This window comes from Equus przewalskii, chromosome 1 (assembly GCF_037783145.1).
Source record: "Equus przewalskii isolate Varuska chromosome 1, EquPr2, whole genome shotgun sequence".
NCBI classification, from domain to species: domain Eukaryota; kingdom Metazoa; phylum Chordata; class Mammalia; order Perissodactyla; family Equidae; genus Equus; species Equus przewalskii.
Genome location: NC_091831.1, coordinates 125,682,346 through 125,703,677, shown reverse-complemented (window position 1 = coordinate 125,703,677; position 21,332 = coordinate 125,682,346). Strand labels below are relative to the sequence as shown.

The following is a 21,332-nucleotide window of genomic DNA, read 5'->3' as shown; positions in this document are numbered from 1 at the left end:
AGCAGATGGATTTTATGGCATTTAAATCACCCCTCAATAAAGCTGCTAAAAAACATGGAAGCTGGAAGAAAATGCCCTCACTTTACTCATGAGGCACGTGACTGAGGCACATGTTTTAGACACTTAGAAAAATGATGGCACACATAGAGACATTTGGTTAATATTTATGGAATGAAAAGTTAACCTGCTTAAAGTCAGACAGCTAGGAAGAAGGTAGAACTCAGTGCTTGATTCACAAATTTTTCCCCCCACAAAAGTCCTGGAAACCCGAGCAGAATTCAGACAGAACGGCAATTCTCTTGTGTCACATAACAGTGCTGTTTATTACCAAATGAGCACATATTTTCCAGCTCTGGGCACACTGATTTTGATCCAAGCATGATAATACTTTTCCTCACCTCTATGTAGAACCAGCCTTCAGGTCGCTGTGCGGAAAATTAAACCCTAAATAGGTTATTTGTTACTGAACTTAAAACACCATAAAGGCTCTTAAAGAGTTTCACAACTGCCCTCTTTGTCTTAACCTCCGTCAATCTCGCTTCCCAGATAAGTAACTATTAGAGATGTGTTTGTGGTATCTGTGTGCACCAGCTCCAACACAAATACAATGTCGTATTCAGATTATCATTCTTGCCAGACGTATTTAAAACAATTTTCATACTTTAACCTTTTCAAAAAAATGGTTTTATATCAGATTTCATTATTTATAGAGTGTCATTATTTGTTGAGGAATTATACAGGGCAAAAGGCTGCAAGTTGTTTAAACCAAATGACCACTGCATACTTTCTAGATGTTTCTACCTTTTGCTACACAAAAACAAGCAGTAACATGGCCCTGAAATAGAGGTCTGAGTCTAGATTCGCTCAGAATCTCCAGGACGATACAACACTCTCTGTATCATGAATGGTTTGTGCAACATGGGCTGAGTGTCTAATACTTTTCCCACTGGTGTTTCTTCTCCTACTATCCACCCCCATTTATTGGAATGCCACTTATTAGGAAGACAAATACATTATAATCATCTCAGCATCGAAAATATCTAAGGGATTAGTCTAAAACTTCACACAAAGAGTCAAATTCTCTACTCTACAAGTAAGGAAACAAATTGGGCATCAACAGAGGTATTTTCATTTATTATTTAACTTATAGTTCATCTAGAAAGGCTCCAATTACCATGAAAGAAAAAGTGTAAACTTATTTATTACGAGCAGAATAGGGATGAGAGCTTGGTTCTTCCTCTAATTTGTGTTTTTCTGTAGCTGCTTGAGGTAGTCTGAGTGGAGCCTTTTGGTTTACTCTGGGAGTAAGTCATCATTTTTGCGTATCCTTATCCCTAGTCATTTTAGTAAAATCTTCTGAAATTTCTCCTATCCCTACCTCCACCTTGAACACACGCAGTTCTGGTTGCCAAGAGGTTCATCACGTTTCACATATAAAAAAGAACTAAAATTGAATCTTGCCCCCCCCCCAACTTTTATGAGCTGAACAATCTTAGAAAATCAAAACTTCTCTGAGCTTTAATTTCGTGCACGCACACGCACGTACGCACTTGTGTGCCCACAATGGAAGATAACACAGACGCGTTTCAAAGTCCCTTTGGGTCTGGAGAGAATATGAATTTGTATTTAACCTTTCCCTCTTCCTTAGGCTGATGACTTAACATCCTTCTTTTAATAAAGATAAAAATCTTAAGCCTTCTTTTAATGTTAATTGAAGTTTTAAAAATATATTAAGTATGATAGCTAAAAATAAATCAAAGTTCTCCCACGCCCATTATCGGCTGAAATCACTGCTTCAGGCTGACCGCCTACTGAATCACACTCTGTGATGACAACTCTAGGCCCTTGTGGCAGCTCCTGCGGTCCGATCTTTCTTCTTTTGAAGAAAATAAAGACTTGGGAGTATACATTCCAACCAAAGGCTGAGTCCTACCACAACAAAATAAGCAACTTTGCTTACGCAAAAATGATTACTTATTCCCAGAGTAAACCAAAAGGCTCCACTCAGAATACCTCAGCTACAGAAAGCAGCTACAGAAAAACACAAATTAGAAGGCAACCCAAGCTCTTACCCCTATTCTGTTGCTAGACAATTTCAGCCATGCTGTACAACAGCCCCTACCTTTGAAATGAGAATGTTCTCCTTGGGAAATTACTTGAAGATCCTTTTGTAAACATAGGAATCTGACAGATCTAGAAACAAACTCTCAGTCTTACAGAAGAATGAATGTTTCCCAAAGAAGCAAAGTCATAAATGATGGCTGGCTTTGCCCGTGAAATTCCCCAAAGCTTAGCTCACCCATCGCATAACTGAGGCACCTGCTTCTGCAGTTGTAGAAATCTGAGCACATGGGGATTGCTTCTGTAGGCAAATGCACCTGAATTTCAAACAAAAACATCAATTTCTCTGCAGGTGGAGTGTCTACTGCAACTTTAAAATGGCGCTTGACTCTTCAGTTTTCAAAGTTTAAACACACACACAAAAAATTAAGAATGCCAGAGTTAAGAAGCATTACATAATCTGACATAAAAACAAGTCACACGATAACACAGAATTTTACGTCTAGAAGAGACGTTCGAGATGATCTGGAACAACCTTTTATTTTTAGCATTAACCCTACATAGTAGGAGTTACTAATATACAACGTCTCTACTTCGAGTTCACTCAATAGAGAAAATAAAAATCCAAACATTGTTAAAGGCTATCAGGCATGCGTAATCCTCTCTTTAAACACAGGGCCTCTTGGCAAGGATTTTTCTTTTTTCTTCCCTCAGAATTAAGACTTCAACCATCCTAGATGGAAATGCGAGTATATTTTAAAACCTTCTTTTAGGGTTAATCTTACACCAATGCCACCACCTTCCATTTAAATAGTTCTGCTTGCTAAGGAATTCCAACACATTTCATTCACACATTCCGGGCACACAAATCTTGAATGTGAACAGACGCCCCCGCACTTACTCCCTGACCACTGTGGGCAAGTCACCTCGTATTTCCAAGCCACAGTTTCTTCCTTCATAAAATGGAGAGAACCTAACTTCAGGAGTTCACAGGGATACAAGAACCAAATCAAATGACGTGAAAACATGTTTGGGAAGAGTACTGACACACATATAAATGCTTATGATTATACGATCTCCAAATTCCCACATTTCACTAAAAGAAAGAATTGGGCTCCAAATGTGCACACGTAGAACCTGAATGGCTTAGAGCTGCCGAGGTGGCATTACACACTTTACAACCAAACAAGTCTCCAGCAACTCTTCTACCTAAAGCTCCTTCTAGGAAAGTAGAGGAAGAGGTTAAAACTTAGGCATCCACATTTTAATATTTTCAAAGGTGGAGCGCACAGTTTCAGTACTCCCTCTTGAGGGCAGGAACAGTACCTTAGTCATCATTTTGCTACAGTAACTGCCAGACCAGCTCTGTGCTTACTATCAGAACACACTCTTCCAGAGTAAAAGTGAAATGTTCATATAACATATATGAGGCAGAGAGAAGTCTGGCCTTGGAGTCAGCATACTTGCTCTCACACTGCACACAGCCTTGCACGAGTCCCTCAGGCGTCCCAGCCTTCACTTCCCTTTAAAAGCCTGCACTGTGGGTCTGTAACGCCCCTTATCTGACGTCAGATATCCACCCAAAACACTGAAAGAGGGCCTCTGAGTGACAAAAATGGAAAAACGTTTCTCACAAAGTCTATCACACACTTTATCTATGTAGAGACTTACTGATTTTTATTTCATGTGCATTTGTAACAAACTTGGTTATTTCGTTATGAAATGTTTCCCACTGTGAGTTAAAAGCAGTGAAACAGATCGGATGCCGAAGGAAAGAGAAACTGGAGAACCCTAAAGCTTCCTCTTCCTGACACATGGAATGAAACCAAACCTTCCCCCAAATGTAGGTCAGATTCAATCCTAAATCACACGACGGCCTGATATCACAGAACGTTTGACGAGTCATTCATTATGGTAGTCTCCATCTCTTAGGCCAAATTAGACTCAATTCATGATCGATTTAATTCAACCCTTCATTACGGGAAAACAGAATAACGCTCAGCAAACACCGCATACTAACGCTATCCACCATCACCCTCCTCATTACCTGGGAAGAATTCTAAAGCCCTCTTTTATAGTTCACTTTTCTACTCAAGTAATCTCTTCACCAACCGCTCTTGTTTTATTTTTCACTTCGTAACATTAATGGAATCACAAAGGAAAGGTCATCTAATTTTAACTGCAAGTTGACTTTTGAGTTATCTAAGAGGCATTTCACATATAGCAATAAAGTGCCTTATTTTACAGAAATAATTTTACCCCCAATGATGCTAAGGTACTTTAAAGAAGTACAGTGTTACTATTCGCCAACTAGAGGCGGTCAGCTCCTTCAAGGCAGCGTCCACCATTTCTGAACCTTACAGCACGTGACAGACGACCACAGCCATCAGAATACTTCATAAATATTTCTGATATTGGCTTTGAGAGGACTTTGATATATCAGTAATGCAAATCCAAATGCATGTAATTCTTTTGGCAAGTTAACTACACCAAGAATCTTGTGCAAACTCTGAGACATTCACTAGATGTAATGTACGATGTAATGTTTATTGAAAAATATCAGGGTCAAAATTATATATGAAAATATAAAATATTAAAACACATTTTATATATGTATATAAATTACATATTATATTAAATATATTAGCAATATATAACATATATTTTTGTATTTAAAATTTTAATTAAAAATATAATATATATTAGATATAAAATGTAAAAAATTATACATAAAGTATCAGGATATGGGGCTGGCCTGGTGGCACAGCGGTTAAGTGCACACATTCCACTTTGGCAGCCTGGGGTTCGCTAGTTCCGATCCCAGGTGTGGACATGGCACCACTCAGACAGCCATGCTGTGGTAGGCGTCCCACATATAAAGTAGAGGAAGATGGGCACAGATATTAGCTCAGGGCCAGTCTTCCTCAGGAAAAAGAGGAGGATTGGCAGCAGATGTTAGCTCAGGCCTAATCTTCCTTAAAATATATATATATCAGGATAAAAATTACATGTGAGGGCCAGCCATGGTGGCCTAGTGGTTAAGTTCAGCATGCTCTGAGTTGCTGGCCTGGGTTTGGTTCCTGGGCACCGACTTATACCACTTTGTTAGCAGCCATGCTGTGCTGGAGGCCAACACGCTGAAAAAAAAGAGGAAGAGTGGCATGGGTATTAGCTCAGGGCAAATCTTCCTCAGCAAAAAAATGAAAAATTACATATGAAATGTAATTACAATTTTGTTAAATCCATGCATTGGAAAAAAGACTGGAAGGAAATGCACAGAAAAGTCAACAGTAATTGTGTTTGGGTAACGAGACCATGGCTGACATTTTCTCGTGTTCATATGCTAAATCTTATTTAATGAGTATGTACTACTTTTACAATGAGACAATTTTTAAAAAAGAAAAGCAAGGAAATAAATGGGAAAGAGCACAGCTTAGAAGAAATGGCAGAATTAGAGCAGTTAGTTACCATTTAGTAAGTGCTATACACTTTTACCCTCCCAAGGAAATTTTTAAGTGATCACAAATGATAACTAAGTTACAGAATATTTGTGCTGGAGAGACATCCTGTCTAATTTTGTCATTTGACAGCTACAGAAAAAAAATTATAGCTATATGATGCTTTCCAGTTTACAAAGTGCTTTCGGAAATATCACATCACCTGTCTTTCAAACAGTCTGTGAGACAGGTTGATACGCCCCATTTTAAGGATCAGGAAACTGAGGGTGAGAGAATGTCCTTTAACAATAACATCTATCATTTATCGAAGGTTTACTATGTGCCAGCCTCTGGGTTAAGCACCGTGATCCTGTGAAAACTGTCATCATTTTACAGATAAGAAAACTGAAGGGCAGAGGTTAAGTGTGCTCACTCTCTTGCAGCGGAGAGTCGCCGCTCCGACCTGAAGCCACACACTGAAAACAAGAGTCCTGCGTTATAATCAACCTCACTGAGTCCTTCAGTGGAAGAGCTGAGCTATGAGCCAGCCCCGTGCTCTCTACACTGGTCTCCTCGCCTACGGTTTCTTTTCAGTTACTTAGTTTGACAGCCACTATGAAGGTCCAGAGGCAAAGGGAGTAGGCCCAGTCTTACCCAAAAACTAATGCTGGCGGAGGGCCTTCGTCCTAGGAGGAAGGCAAGGCAGCGAACAACTACAGCGGAGGGGACAAGCCAACAGCCTTATATACATCAAGGGGGAGCCAGAACCTCAAGAACAGGGATAGCAACAAAACCCACAATTCCTGCACCTTACACTCGCGTAACTCGCGACCATTTCCAGAGCGCCTTTCGGTTCACCTCCAAGAATTCCCGCAACAGCCCACGGGCTGGGCGGGCGGGCATTAGCACCACTTTACAGAAAAAGCTGGAAGAAACGCAACAGTGGGGCGGGCAGGAAGAAAAGCAAAGAAGGGAAGAACTAGGGGTAGACACCTGGGGGGACTGGGCACCCCGACCGAGTCTGAGGGGCACCCGAGGAGCCACAGGCCCCTGCCGAGCGGAGGGACAGCCCAAGGCCCACGGCAGGGACAAGGAGCCAGAGGGAGGCCGTGGTGCTGAGGCTGTCGCCCGCCCAGGCCCGCGGGTCCGGGAGGTGGCCCAGGAGCCTCCGTACTCACGCTGGACCAGCCTGTCCCCGGTGAAGGAGGAGGAGCAGCTGGTGACGAGCGCGCAGGGGACGCCTGCAGCCATAGCCCCGCTCGCGAGCCGGTTCCGTCCGGGAGCCGCTTCCGCCTTGGGCTGCACCACGGCGGCCGGCGCGCGGGGGAGACACGCCAGGACGGGCGCGTTCTCGGAACGGCGCGGCTGCCCTGACTCCTCCCTCGCCCCCTCTTCCGCTCCCGGCTTAGAACAGGCCAGGCTGCGCTTGGTGTTGCCATGGGGACGAGCACCCTCCGCGGGCGGTTTCCGCGCCTGGGGACTGCGTCCTCCGCTGGGAGGCATCCCTCCCGGGTCCTAGCCATGGCGCAAGAGGCTGAGAACTGCGACCCCATTGGAACCATCTTAATCCAGGTGGGAAATGGGTCTTTCCCAGCCCTGCCCAGCTAAGACCCTTCTGAGCGAGCTGCGGCAGCGCAGATCTACTTGCGCCCACCCATTTGGAGCGGTGCCCCCAGAAGGCCTAGATCACGCGAGCGGCACCACCCCTCAGAGAACTCCCAAATATGCCAACCCAGATCTGGTCCACTAGCCGCCTCCTGTGCCTTACACTGGAGGTTGCGCTCCAGAAGCACGACCATTCTGCCTCTGTTATAACTCGAAAACCATACACGTCACGCCGGAACCTTTACTTCGGAAAAATCCATCTTACACTGAGGCACCATGTTAAAAATGTTATGTTCTGAAAAATTTGAATCCATGATGTGGGGGCGATACAAATCAGCCACACTGGGGAGGTGATAAATTTGGGGAGAAATTGAAACGTGTGAACTGATTTTCTTAAGCACCCAAATTTTGGGGATCTAAAAGTTCCTTGCAAATAAATGAGTCCTGGGGATGTAATGTACAGCATGGTGACTATAGTTAATAATACTGTATTGTATATTTGAAAGTTGCAAACAGAGTAGATCTTAAAAGTTCTCATCGCAAGAAAAAAAAATTGTAACTATGTGTGGTGATGAATGTTAACTAGACTTATTGTGATGAGCATTTAACAATATATACAAATAGCGAATCATTGTGTTGTACACCTGAAACTGTTATATGTCAATTATATCCCAATAAAAATAAACAAGATAAAAGTCCGTTGCTTGGGAACACACACAGAACAATATATTAAAGATAATGGATTGCAAATCAAGTTAAAGTTTTCAATATGAAAATGTGACAAATTTAAAAACTCTGGGAAATAACATTTTCTAATCTGAGGAGGGGAAATATCAAGAAAGTCTTTACTTCCCCAGTACAACTCAGTTTGTGACAGTTACACTCAGATTTTTCCAAAATGGGAAAAGCATTTTGTTGTTTTTTCACATTTACATATGGTAGTTTTAAAACATTTCCACATATCATCCCTTTTAACTTTTGTATTTAGCTCTATTTGATTAAGGCTTGAAGTGATTTGCCTAAGGTCACTCTATTAGGACTTTCACTCAGATCTGCAATGGGTCTAATTTTTCTTCCTGATTTTGGTCTGTTGTCTCCCATCTGGGAGAGACTTCTTTAAATTCACCTTTTCCAAAATACAAACCCCTACCCTCACCAATTTCATAGACTTCCCTATCATGAGTCATACCCAAATCATCTTACCTCACCTTTTATTATCCTCCTTTCTCCATCTCCCTAGAATGAGTTTAGCCAAACTGCAAAGTCTGAGGGAAGTCTCTATAAGACTGCCCTCACTGTGACACCAGGTGCAAGTTCAGGGGTCGCCAGAGCCATCCTCACTTCAGACCAACTGTCTACAAATCTGGGGGCCCCGACCACCTCACACTGGCTGATTTGCTAGAGCAACTCAGACTAATGCATTTACAGTCTCTAGTTCCTCTAGAGGTTGGAACTGATGGGAGCATGGCTCAAAGCCCCCATCACAAATCACATTGTTAGACTGTCTGGTGGCCAAAGCCCTCAAGCAAAGCCACTCCTATCAGGCAGGACACTCGGGGCCTAGAGATCACCTCCCCCAGTGTCCAAGGGCAAAGCCCAGACCCTTCTTTGGGAAGAGCTAAGAATAGTCACATCCATGCTGATCAGCACCCTACTTGCGGGTGGAGGGCTGTGTAGAGAAAGAGAGCTTACCTGTTAACCTGATTATCGAGGCTGGTCTCTGGATACGGTGTAAAACCCTCCCTGGTACCATGTAGACTGTCTATAACAAGGAAATGTGGAGACTCGACTACTCTCCTTCTGAGTCCCGAGTGTTCGTGAGCACACAGCACCACTCTCAGACATGCCAACAGATTTCACTTCTACCTGGGGCTGTGATCTGCTTCCTGCAAACAGGCTGCCAATAAGCAGTACCTCTAGTGGAGAGAACGCTTGGCTGGGAGTCAGAATCCTGAGGTCTGACCCTGGCAATGACACTCTTCCAGTGGCTCACTGGCTCATCACTTCACCTCTCTGGGCCTCAGTTTTTTCTTCTGGAGGATACACAGCTGGGATTCGATCCAACTCTGATTCTAAATTGGCCCAATTTCCCCAAAGCTACATCATTTCTCTTTACTGTAAAGTGGACTTCCTTTGCTGTTAGCCTAGGCAATTGAATTGTTTCTGTCAATTTATATATTATATATATTTGCCAGAAAAGCAGAGGTACTTCAAATCTCCACTTGTTTCACCCTAATAGAGTACGTGAGGTCTGGGTCTCAATCAGATACCTGAAGCAACTCTTAAGATGATTAGTTCTCAAGCGTGGTCCTAGGACCAGCATCCTCAGCACCAGCTGGGAACTTGTGAGAAATGCAGATTTGCAGACCCCACTCCAGACCTACTAAATCAGAAGCTCTGGAGGTGGGCACCAGCGACCTTTTTTACAAACCTTTCGGATAACTCTGATGCACACTCAAGTCTGAGAGCTACTGCTTGAGATCATATTGTAAAATAGGAGCTGTAATATGATTTCAAAGAAAAAGAATCAAAGCTAACATGGTGTTTACCAGGTATCATGCACGATTCTAAGTGCTGTGTATATTTTAGCTCATTTAATCCTTACAACAGAGCTATCACATAAGTACAATTATTATTTCATGCTATGGAAAGGAAACCAACCAAAGATGAGCATTGCGGGTAGACCCATATACATAGAAAACGTAAGCAATCTTCTCAAACCCTCCATCAATCATGGTAGAAAAAGAAAGTCTTTTTTGAATCCTGCCTTTTCCATTAAATTTTCCCCAACCTTTAGTTTTGTATATTTATAAATTTACATTAGTATATTTGTAGATATTATGCATGCACTGGTTAGTGGCTAGGCTCGAAGGCTCTGGATTCAGACTGCCTAGATTAACCAGCTGTGTTACCTTGCACAGGTTACTTAACCACTTTAAACCTCAGATTTCCTCAAGTATAAAATGAAGATAATAGTATAAACTCCCTCTTAGAAGGCTTCTAAGGATTAAAATATAGGGTAACACATAAAGTATAATATTCAACTTAGGTCTAGGGTGGGGCCTGAAAATGTGAATTACTAAAACATTCCCAGGGGAAGCTGGTGCTGCCCCAGGCACCAAGGCTGGGATGAAGGTGCCATTAACAGAGAGAGGGAAGCCAGGAGGAATCCACTCTTTATTTACAGAGATCCTGTTTTTATTTAAATTTTGACATTGTATTCATCATAAAGCTTTGCATTAATTTTGAGGTTTTTAAATCTTTCATTATAATATTTATAGGAAAAAATACTCAATAGATGTTAGTTATTGGTAGATCTAGTCGCTTCCTCTTTAATCTTACTTAGTTTTATGTACATTCCTTTGTCTTTTCAAAGTTAGCCTGCTTTTTACTCTAAGCTACTGGAAGAAAAGGAAAAATTGATTTTCACCTGCCTTTTTAACCAGGATTACTCCATTCTCGACTAGAACTTTACGGGTGTTGCTATTTGGCAAAAAAGCTACGCCTTGTTTCCCTGATGGAAGCTGATCTTTTGGATGTCCCATTTTACCTGGCACAGGATTGGGACGTAGATCCTGGGTCTCTGGATAATGATCTACTCATTAATTCAGTCTCCAATAATGTATGCTATGTGCAAAAATGAATGGAACTGGAATAACACTATTATTTAGAAAATATAATAGATGGTACAAGTTAATAATGAAGGTAGTATTTTGATAAAATGTCTAAAATACTTAAGAGAAAATAAGTAAAAAAAGGTCAGTGCTCTAAATTATAAACTCTTTGACTTACTGTGAAAACGTGCCTTATATGTTTGGATTTTTCAGGGTAGTTCTCACTGTTAATATTCCATCCCATCGTCAGATCATGTATCAAGGTCCATGTTTTTAGTTTTGGTTCAGGAAATATGATTATCGTCTCCACGTGGAGTTCTACTAGGCAGCGTTTCGTTAACTACTACTTTCACTTTCAAGTCTATAATTCAGACTTTTTGCAATTTTAGCGGGATCTTTCCTCAACTAATCAGAATAGTGGGGTTTTACTATAGTGGTAACAATCATCATTGTAATTAAAATGGTAGCCAATTTTTAGTGAGAGCCAGACGCTGTGCTGAGAACTTTAGATTATCTCAAGTCCGAACAACAACTTTACTAAGCAGGTGTTACTTTTAGCCCCATCTGCAGAAGAAGAAGCTAAGGTACAAAGCTGTAAAGTGACTTGCCCACGGTGATAAATCCAGTGGGTCGATCATTAACGGGTTACGGCATGTTTGTGAAACAATCTTGAAGAAGTTTGGTGTTGACTCTGGGCTGTTTCCTGGGTGCTTTCATTCATTAGCAGCTCTTAGAAGCTTTGTTTTTGTGCTTTATTAATAATAACGTCCTGCCTTTTTAACACATCTTTATAAATGCTTGCTTGACCCAACAATTAAACATACGTTTGTGCAAAGCAAGGATTACCTAGTCTTGCAATCAAAATTAGCTTTTTAATTAGTTTTGGAAATCATATTTCAAAAACCCAACAGTTGTAATGTTAACACCAACCTTGTAAATATCGGAGCTAATTGACAGCTTGATATTTCACTGTCTTTTTTATCAATCCCTCTGTCTGGTTTGCCAGGAGCATACAACATAACAATGAATGGGAAAGTGATGAGAATGACTTGGCCAACCTCCATCTTTAGAAGAGACGAATCAAATGGGATTACAAGACTGCTTTTGACAATATGGAGCCCAATTGCATGGCTCTTTTAAATTCTAGAGCAAATCTTTGACATTAAATCTTTCAAGGGCTTCTATTAAGCAGCCCTGTCCCCAAATTGTCAAAATAATAATCTCCCTCCAAGTAGGAAATGTATGGAAAGTGATGCATTTGATGATCACGGAGATGATGAGATGACGGGTGACACGTAAAATAGGAGAAAGAAAGAAAGAACAGAGATTTAGAACTTAATCTCTTTTCCTACTCAAGTCTGGTGACACATTTCCTACAATACTTGCCTCTATTGCAATTATACAAACAGATGTGTGGTTGTTAAAGGCGAGAAAAAAGTATATGGTAAGAAAGGTAAAAAGCTCTTGAGAAAGATTAGGAGAGCAATTCAAATCAATGGACATTTACTAAGTGCCAGTTATGTGCAAGGAGTCTCACTAGATTTTACAATTCAGGAGAGGAGAATTTTGTTCTGTGGCCTCCTGTGTGGCTGGTCCTGTACAAAGCACTTTACATACTTTAATTCATTTTGTTCTTGCCAGTATTCTGAGAGGTAGCTATTTATCCCCATTTTACAGATAAAAACAGTGAAGTTCTAAAAAGCTAAGTAAATCTGCCAAGATCAGTTTAGTAAAGGAGGAAACAGAACTCTAGTTCATATCTGTCTGGCTCCAAAGCCTATATTCATTCATTTTCACATGCATTGCCTCATTTTCATTAAACAATTCTATGAAGTAGAGTAATTCTTTTGTTATCCCTTGGTGAAGAAACTAGAGAAAATATGGATGGTGCACATGGACATCTTAACTATGTACCAGACCAATTACATATTATCTCAGGACTCCATGAAGAAGTATAATTGTCCACACAAGCCAGATGAAGAAATCAGACCTTTGGTTCCCTGATAAGTAAGCCAGTGCAGTGTTCACTCCCTCCCACAGCTGACAGGTGTAATTACAGAATGATACATGAAGCTGCAAATACTGCAGATACTAGCGCTCCGAGAGGGAAATTCAGTACATACAAAGGATGAACCAAAAATTGTGGGCCTGGAAGTGGGGCTTGCCCTTGAACTGCTTCTTTGTACTTTCCAAATGTCTTTAGACAATAGATGGTCAATCAGCTTGCAACAGTAATTTGGACAAAACAATCGAGAGAAGAACATCTTCATCCTCAGTGCCTACAAGCAAACAGTAGGTGTGTTCAGATTTCAATCTATGAGCCCTGAAGGCTTTCCACGACAATTTGTGCAGAGTACAAATGACCAGGTGTGTCTGCCAAGACTGTGATGCCCATTGGTGAAAAGATGCAAATTCTGATCTTTTGAATCCTTGGCTCCGTGGGAACATTCGAGAGGTAATCGATAACATAGGCTGGATCAAGGTGTAGGTCCAGTTATACTAACACAGAAAAGGTAACTGTTTCAAAATGCCTTTAGCAACCCAGTCTACAGATTGTTATTGGTGAGAGTATTGCTGAAACAGGTGTTGGGTTCATACTTTTGCATAACAAAATGTTTTTCTTGTGGCAGCAGCCCATACAATAATTGGTGCCATCTGTATTTATCCGCAGAAGTTTGGTTTCTAATATGAAAGCAAAGAATCTTATGCTGTCTAATTTCGTAGTGCCCATTTTATTCTGAGGGGGCTTGCCATCGGAGAAATGTTCATCATTTCCAAGGGTAATACACACTGAACGAAAATGTTACAGTAATAATATGTTGCTTTTTCTTTATGGATCATTTTCATTTCTGACTATATAAAATAAAATCAAGGCCATACACCTATGGAGCTTCTTCAGAGCTGTAAGTGGGGAAGGTCCAGCCAGAATGGAAAACTAACAGGCCCTGCCAACATATTTACAATTCTCTTTTTAAAGGCACTGCTTCTATTAGAACCTCTCTTTACTGGAAGTTTTCTGTTTTCTCACCTCTTAACCAATTAGTAGAAATCGGAATCTGGCACAAACTGCTTATCATCTCTGGCTCAACTGCTTTACCCTCTGAGAAAGCTCAATTGTGGAGTTACAGTTTTGTCTTGGATCTCTTACTAAAAGAGGAAGGACAAATAGAAAGTCGTATGAAAGCTTAGTTTCTTTAATTCTGAAAGACAATAATGGAATATTCTAATAAAGCATATTTTAGAACCACAGAGACTGTCCTTTTCAATGAATACCATAAAATTCAACTTTATTATCTCTAGCAATTCAAGAAAATTGCAAACCTTTAAAATAACTGTTGCAGGTGGACTATGTACGTATTTTTTCAATATTTTATATTTTTTATCCTTATAGGTCCATGAAGACCTTTATCAGTTAAAGGAGAAATTAACAAACTTCCCACTTGAGGAAAAAGGAGAGACTTTAGACATTCGGAATCTTGAAACAGCAATCAAAAGGACTGAAGTGGGGTTAAAAGTAAGTAGAGATTTAGATATTAAATAAGAGATGGGAAGAAGACAAAGATTCTTCCAGAAGAAAAGAATTGTGGTTCTCACAGGACGCTGTATAATCCTGTGACAGAGGTGGACTTAGATTCACCTCTCATTCCTTTCCTTTTATTTCGTGATAATGATGATTATTAACTGATTGATTGGTTTACATCCTGAAACAATCCACAAAGAATTTAAAATACTGATAATCTAAGATTATGCAGTGATAACCCTAAAATGTGGTTTGATAAAAAGAATTTTGAATTTAAAAAATAATCACTATTAGTCCAACAATATGCCTGACCAAAAAGAATTCATACCAATCCATTGCAGAGAGTTTCCATCAAATTCACTGGATTCTAAAAAATAAGAGGACTTTTCCCAAATAGCTTAAATATTTTGAGATTTGTCATTTTTTTTTCTTGCTTCAGAGCTCATGGGTTTTTTAATGAGGAAGATTGGCCCTAAACTAACATTTATTGCCAATCTTCCTCTTTTTTTTTTTTCTCCTCAAAGCCCCCCAGACACAGGTGTATATTCTAGTTGTACACCCTTCTAGTTGTGCTGTGTGAGATGCCACCTCAGCACGGCCTGATGAGCTGTGCTAGATCCCTGCCCAGGATCCGAACTGGCAAACCCTGGGCCTCCAAAGCAGAGCACGGGAACTTCACCACTCAGCCACGGGGCTGGATCCTTGAGATTAGTCATTTTTGTGATATTGTAACACAGTGGGTAAAACTAAAGAAATATACTCATATTGGAACAGAGGGAAAAAGCAGATAGGGACTTCATCATTATAGATGGATCTAAGGGCAGGGGAGAATCCAATCTTCAGACCAGGATAATATTCATTTATAAAACAAGGATGTCTTAGTACATGGGTCAAATAAAGTCCAGCTCCATCTTCTAGATCTCTAACTGTCAGTGTCTCTGCTCTTGCTTCAGACTTTCACTCTACCGTGTTATCACTTCATTGCTCAGCTCCGGAGGCAGTGAGGGAGCTGGTGTATTTTGTAGCCTCATGAGACTAGCACATCATTGTCCTATATTACCTGATGGTGAGCGGGCTGGGCCCAGCTGGAGTCTTTGGGTTGGCCATTTTAAATAATCTGTTACCTAAAGGCCAAATTCTTTCCTCAGAAGGATGCTTGCTTGAAGTGCTCATAAGAGAAAGACATTACTCCATGTCTGAATTGCCTAGAAATTTACCTGGCTAAGCAATTTACTGACTATTGTGCATAGTTTCATTTGTGACAAGGTCTACAGGTCACTCAAGCTTTGAGTCTCAGTTGTTTATTATGCTTTTTGGGATAGTTAAAGTAATTTGGCCTTGAGATGCCTAATGATACCTTAGGCATGTGATAACCACATAGCATGTTGTCTTTTGCCTTAATTACACTATTCAGAGTGTTAACCTAATGAACTGGAGTAAATTAGCTGAGTATCTTAAGTCCACTATAATGGCCTAAACTTGAACTTTTCTGTAACAGATTCACATTGAGAAGTATTTAAATGTTGTAAACCAACACGTGTTAACGATTCCTGTTAACGATGATAGCGTATATTCTCCTCACACTTCCAAATGGTAAGTAAAATAGCCATTTCGGGGTCCAAAATAAGCACAATAAAAAAATAACTTTTCTTGTTCAGGTGAGATTACTGTAAAAACAAAATTTTCTTGGCTTTGTTCATATCCATTCTACTAATTTCAGTAGAGGTTTTGCATACGAAGTTAATGGCAGCATTTGGACTTTAATAAAGTTTATTCTGGGTTACTTTTATTGAGTTCTAACGCTTGAAACCATGATAATTATTTCCAGGTCCTAGTTTTGGTGTTACTCTTTTTTTTTTTTAGTGAAAGGTATCCAAAATTCAACTCCTAAAGGAAATATTTTAATGTAAATCAATTTTTACACTATTCATGTGGTACTTTCTATACAATTTTTAGTATGTCATATGTGCTTTATTGTAAAGATGATTTTGGTATCCAGGGTAAACAAAACAAAAATAATAAAACTTGCCTGAAATCCTCCTTATGTAATACATTCCTAAGAGATGATTTATCAAAAGTAGAATTGAGTTAAAGAGAAATGACTTTGCCTCGCTTTGGACCTTCTCACATATAGGCTTCCTGAATTTGAGCGTACGTAGATTAAGGTTTTGTACTAAGCTTAAAAATCCTGTGGCCCTATTTGCATTGTAAGTATACACCAAGCATAAGTGAATAATATCGGACAGTGAGGTCAAGTTTCAGAAACAGTGCACGAGGAAACATGGAAACGTACTGGCATAGCCAAGTCCGGCACTCAGTATGGGGAGCAGGGCCTTGGATAAAAATCGTACCTGCCTCCTTTCCCCCACGTGATGTAGAGCCACAGGCATCCGTCATCCCCTGGTAGAGACAGCCCTTCCCTGGTCTGTCTAGGTTTTAGTCATTTATGTCTTTGATTTTTACATTTGGGAATTAAAATATGACCTGCAAATAGGTTAATATACACAATCTTTTAAAACAAGGAATCTGTAGGGAAAATAATAACAAGGATACCATCTTGGAACAAAAAGCATACATCACATATGACAGGAATATCCCTTTTACAATAGTCACAAGATTGCTTTGCTAGCACAGTGGGTCAGTGGTTACAAGGTGAGCGCAGCAGGTCGGTAATTAGTCCTTAGTTTCTAGGAAGAGATCTTTATCCTTAAGGAAGTGCCAATATCGGGGGAAGCTACGTCCCTATCTTTAAGGGCATCATTCTTGTCTTTGGGACATCATAAATGTTTAAAGCAGATGTACAATGTGTACTCAACAGGCCACATCAGGCCCTTTTGGAAAAACAAGGTCAGGGGAAATTAGTTTGAAACCAAATGGCTTCCTCATATACTCCAATATATGCTATTGCTCTTCCTTTGTTATATGTCACCAACCCTAATGAAGCTTCTCCTGTCCTGTCTCCAGGTTTCTCTTTGTCCTCTTATCTTGACAAGGAGCAGAGAATCTGGGCTATAGATTTGCGGGTTACAATAGCTGAAAAGAGGAACCTAGGAAGCAATTGCAGCTGTAGAGAACCAAACAGAAAGCTTCTGGCAGAGACTTTTTCTTGTGCAGTTCTTCTCCCTTGCCAAGGAGTGTCCTTGCCCCTTCTTAGGGTCTGGAAGAGTGAAGGAAGATATTAATCAGGGCGTGGAGCTGGCTCCTAGAAGTGGTCCTTGGACCCTTGCTTTCCTAATCAATATAATATATAATCAGCAGCCCTTCTATCAGGAAGATGGAAGCCTGGAAAGTTTGTATGGGCCCCACAAGCCTGGGGGAGCATCTCAGTCACAGCTGTGGATGTGTGGTGCTAGAGCGGCATGAAATTTGAAAATGCAATGAGATGAGCCAAGGTCAAAAACTGGAGAAAAGTCCAAAGTGGGTGTTCAAAGTAATCAGGCCTGAGGCAGGCGCTGGGAGTCAAAGTGTGAGTCACAAGGAGTGGCTCAGGGAAGAGGAGAAGCAGCAGCAGTAGACGGCAATGGAAAACAGGAGACCCGGGAGATCAGGGGCTGTCGCCTGTGACTGACATGCTCCCAGGTAGATAGTCACACCTGGTTCTGCACTTGCAGGGGTGTCCCAAGAGACTCACGGATAGACTCAGCTTCTGCTGTGGCCTGCTGGGAGATTATATGCAGAGCAGGTTGCAGAACCCAGAATTCCTTCAGGTTCTCCCCTGCCTGAGGGGAGCAGGATTGGCCGATTCATTGCGTTTTTCTTCTGAGGTTCCATGACAAAGTCCTTCATACCCAAGGGAGAAGGTGTTTTTTCGTTACCAATGGCATCACTCACTGAGGAACAGTTTGCTTGGTCTCAGCATTGTTGAGCAAGTCAGAGGGGAGACTTAGCTTCATGAAAGTTTCAAGTTGGGACAGAAGCTGGACCTGGCCTTTCATCCCACGTGGCCATCAGTCAAAGAATTTGGGCATGCACCCATAATATGTGTATAATTTATTTATTTATAAGTTACTTACTTATTATTATATAGAGTGAATACATTATAAAATACACCAACATAGAAATTTTTAAATAATGAAATAAACATTTTAAAACATTTTTTTTTTTTACTTTATTAACAGCACCAAACTAATTTCTCTTGCTAAAAACGATGATTAATTATAACGTTCTGGTTTCTTGAACATGTTCATCCTGATGGCTTCATACTGGCTGTAGCTAATATCCCAAAACACACTCTACACCTAGCTGAGATTCAGCGTTGGTGCTGGTTAAATGCAAGTCCATATTTCAGTTAGTCTTCTGGATAATTTTTAAGTTTGGGGGGATTTTGGAGGCTGACTTTTTATAGTTCAATTGGGTTATCATCATTTCTACTTTCTAATGTGGCTGAAGAAAAGCTCATACTAAAAGCGTCCGTTTTGCCATTTTCTTGTTTTTCACCGATGTTGTTATCATTATCTTCCAAATACAGCGCGCTTTTTGCAGGCATCTTTTGAAGACAACTGTCCGTTTTTTCAGGCTTCGTTTAGTTAAAACCAGATCATATAGTCCATGATCGCTGCATGAGTAAACTGCAGGGCATTCTCACGCCCTGAAAGCAGATGTGCCAGGGCTGGCCCCACTCTTCATGCCTTTGTGGTTTGGAGCTTCCACTGTCAGGAGGCCTCCAGAACTGCAGGTGACCTGACTACATGAGGGATCCAATGACAAGCTGAATATCAAATAGTAGGATAAAGTAATTTCTTATTTTATATATTTCTTATTTTATGTGAATAGAAGTTTGTCTATTCTCTTCACACCACCAATCGCATTGTCTTATGTTTCATCTGAGATGTGTGCACCCTATTTGAGAGACCACAGGGCTAGAGTGATGGTTCTTAGTTTTGATTTGCAATCTTCTTTCACTGGAATCCTCTTTCACTGGTTCCCAGATAGGGTCCTGGAATCTGCATTTTAGCAAACAGACTTGATATTCCTAATACCAAGATAATTTGTGCTTGGAATCCCTGGGGCAAGCAGGACTCCCTGGAATCAACATTCTTTGGCCACATACAGGGCCTGCCTCTATATGATCAAGAGCCTGGTCCTGGAGGTTCTGCTACCCCATTCTATGAAGGGTTGGAGCAAGCCTTTTGTGCTAGGATTGAGCCGGGAATGGGACCTGGCAGTCAGGCTGGTAGGACTGCCAACATCTGCCTAAACTGTAAGTTAGAGGGGGTATCAGAGGCCAAAACTCGAGGACAGCAACTCTTTGTGAGAGAGGTGGCATATAACAGGACTACACATCTCTGTTGCTCATTCGACAGCAGAGCACAGTTCCTATGAGTAACTGAGAATCATCATTATTCAGATACACGAGGCTTCATTCTATCCATGGAAACCCAGGAAATCGGGATATTCATTCCAAATGACTGCTATCCTGCATACACCTTTAAAAACTATTTAGAACAGATATACATATCATCATCCTCATTATCATCATTTCACCATCATTGTCACTATTTTCAGTTTGCAAATGGCTGTTTTTTTAACGTATGAAGTGGATTTTGACCCTTTCCTTTTTTTTTTTTAATTTTTTTATGTTTTTGAGGAAGATTAGCCCTGAGCTAACTACTGCCAATCCTCCTCTTTTTGCTGAGGAAGACTGGCCCTGAGCTAACATCCGTGCCCATCTTCCTCTACTTTACACATGTGACGCCTACCACAGCATGGCTTTTGCCAAGCAGTGCCATGTCCACACCCGGGATCCAAACCAGTGAACCCCGGGCCACCGAGTAGCAGAACGTGCGAACTTAACCGCTGCGCCACTGGGCAGGCCCCCCTGACCCTTTCCTTTTAAAGAGGTGCAACATGAGGCTCACACTGGTCTCAGGTCACACAGGTTGTCAATGGTGACGCTCAGATTCAAGTCCAGTCAAATGTCTGCAATCTAACCCTCTTCTCCTTTCCACAGCTGTCTGAAAACCAGGAAGCCTAATTTTCGCAAAAGATGGTTTTCCTCTTGAGCAAGTGTTGCTCAAGGGACAATCTGGTAATTTTGTCCAGTAGAGACAAAAACCAGTAGGTACACAAAGTAATGATAATGGACGCCAGCAAATGCGAGATGTTCCTAGCAGTCATTCAGAAAACAACGATAAGGACAATACCAGAAGTGCCATGTTTTCTCCAAAGAGCTCAAAATGCTTTGGCATTGTTTTCAAAATAAGTTTCCCTATTATCCCCCTTTGGCAAGGATTCTTCTTCTGCATCCGAGTGTGGTTCTTGCTCTTATCATCGCTGACTTTCACTGACCTCTCTGCTTGTGCTATGTGCTCACGCTGTTCTTAACGACCACGCTTCGCTTACTGACACGGGCAGGGTGAGGACCACCTGCACCAGCACCATCAGAACTGCACAGAAATCTTCATTGTATATTCGGTTGTGATGATGTTTGAGGGGGAAAAAACAAGAACAAAGCAAATAAATAACGGTGAGACACAGTGAGAGGGAAAGAAGAGGATTCTGTGAACTGGCAAGAGTAGATTGGAAGGTACATTTTCACTCAGTTGTTGAAGCACCTTGGAGCCAATCTATTCTGAGTTGTTACAAGGCAGTACGCACATCCCACTTATGTAGAACATGACTGCATTCTAGTCATAGAGAGAGATGAAGCACGGGTAACAAGAGGTTAGCACTTGGTCGTCTAGGTGAAAAGTATTCAGATGCCCACTGTTCTTTCAGGTTTTCTGTGGGTTTGAAATTTTTGAAAACAAAAAATAAATTTTTAAAAAGCATCAAAAAAAGATAATACCAACTGGAAAAATATTTGCAACAGATATGTCACAAAACTTCCTAATATTCTTGAGTACAAAGAGCTCTCGCCATTAAAAAAGAAAAACCTAGGGGCTGGCCCCGTGGCCGAGTGGTTAAGTTTACGCGCTCCGCTGCAGGCGGCCCAGTGTTTCGTCAGTTTGAATCCTGGGCGCGGACATGGCACTGCTCATCAGACCACGCTGAGGCGGCGTCCCACATGCCACAACTAGAAGGACCCACAACAAAGAATACACAACTATGTACCGGGGGTGCTTTGGGGAGAAAAAGGAAAAAATAAAATCTCAA

The 21,332-nt window shown here is 41.1% G+C and overlaps 2 protein-coding genes across 6 annotated transcripts in view; one reads left to right on the top strand and one right to left on the bottom strand.

The window, feature by feature from the left end:
* Positions 1-6,900, bottom strand: part of AAGAB (alpha and gamma adaptin binding protein) — a 47,840-nt gene extending 40,940 nt beyond the window's left edge. The window contains exon 1 of one of the 3 annotated variants that reach the window (XM_008518114.2): positions 6,677-6,900. In XM_008518114.2, the coding sequence (XP_008516336.1) occupies positions 6,677-6,749 (73 nt within the window). In that variant the 5' untranslated portion in view covers positions 6,750-6,900. Of the gene's footprint in view, positions 1-6,491 lie in introns of all 3 variants that reach the window. The other 2 variants (XM_070622972.1, XM_070622962.1) reach the window with 2 other exon arrangements.
* An 11-nt stretch (positions 6,901-6,911) lies between these two features.
* IQCH (IQ motif containing H) overlaps positions 6,912-21,332 on the top strand; it is a 177,722-nt gene continuing 163,301 nt past the window's right edge. For all 3 annotated transcript variants that reach the window (XR_011540770.1, XM_070622800.1, XM_070622791.1), the window contains exons 1-3: positions 6,912-7,070; positions 14,109-14,231; positions 15,736-15,830. Coding sequence is in view for 2 of the 3 variants with exons in the window: in XM_070622800.1 (XP_070478901.1) it covers positions 6,936-7,070; positions 14,109-14,231; positions 15,736-15,830 (353 nt within the window). In the remaining variant the exon portion in view is untranslated. The remainder of the gene's footprint in view (positions 7,071-14,108; positions 14,232-15,735; positions 15,831-21,332) is intronic.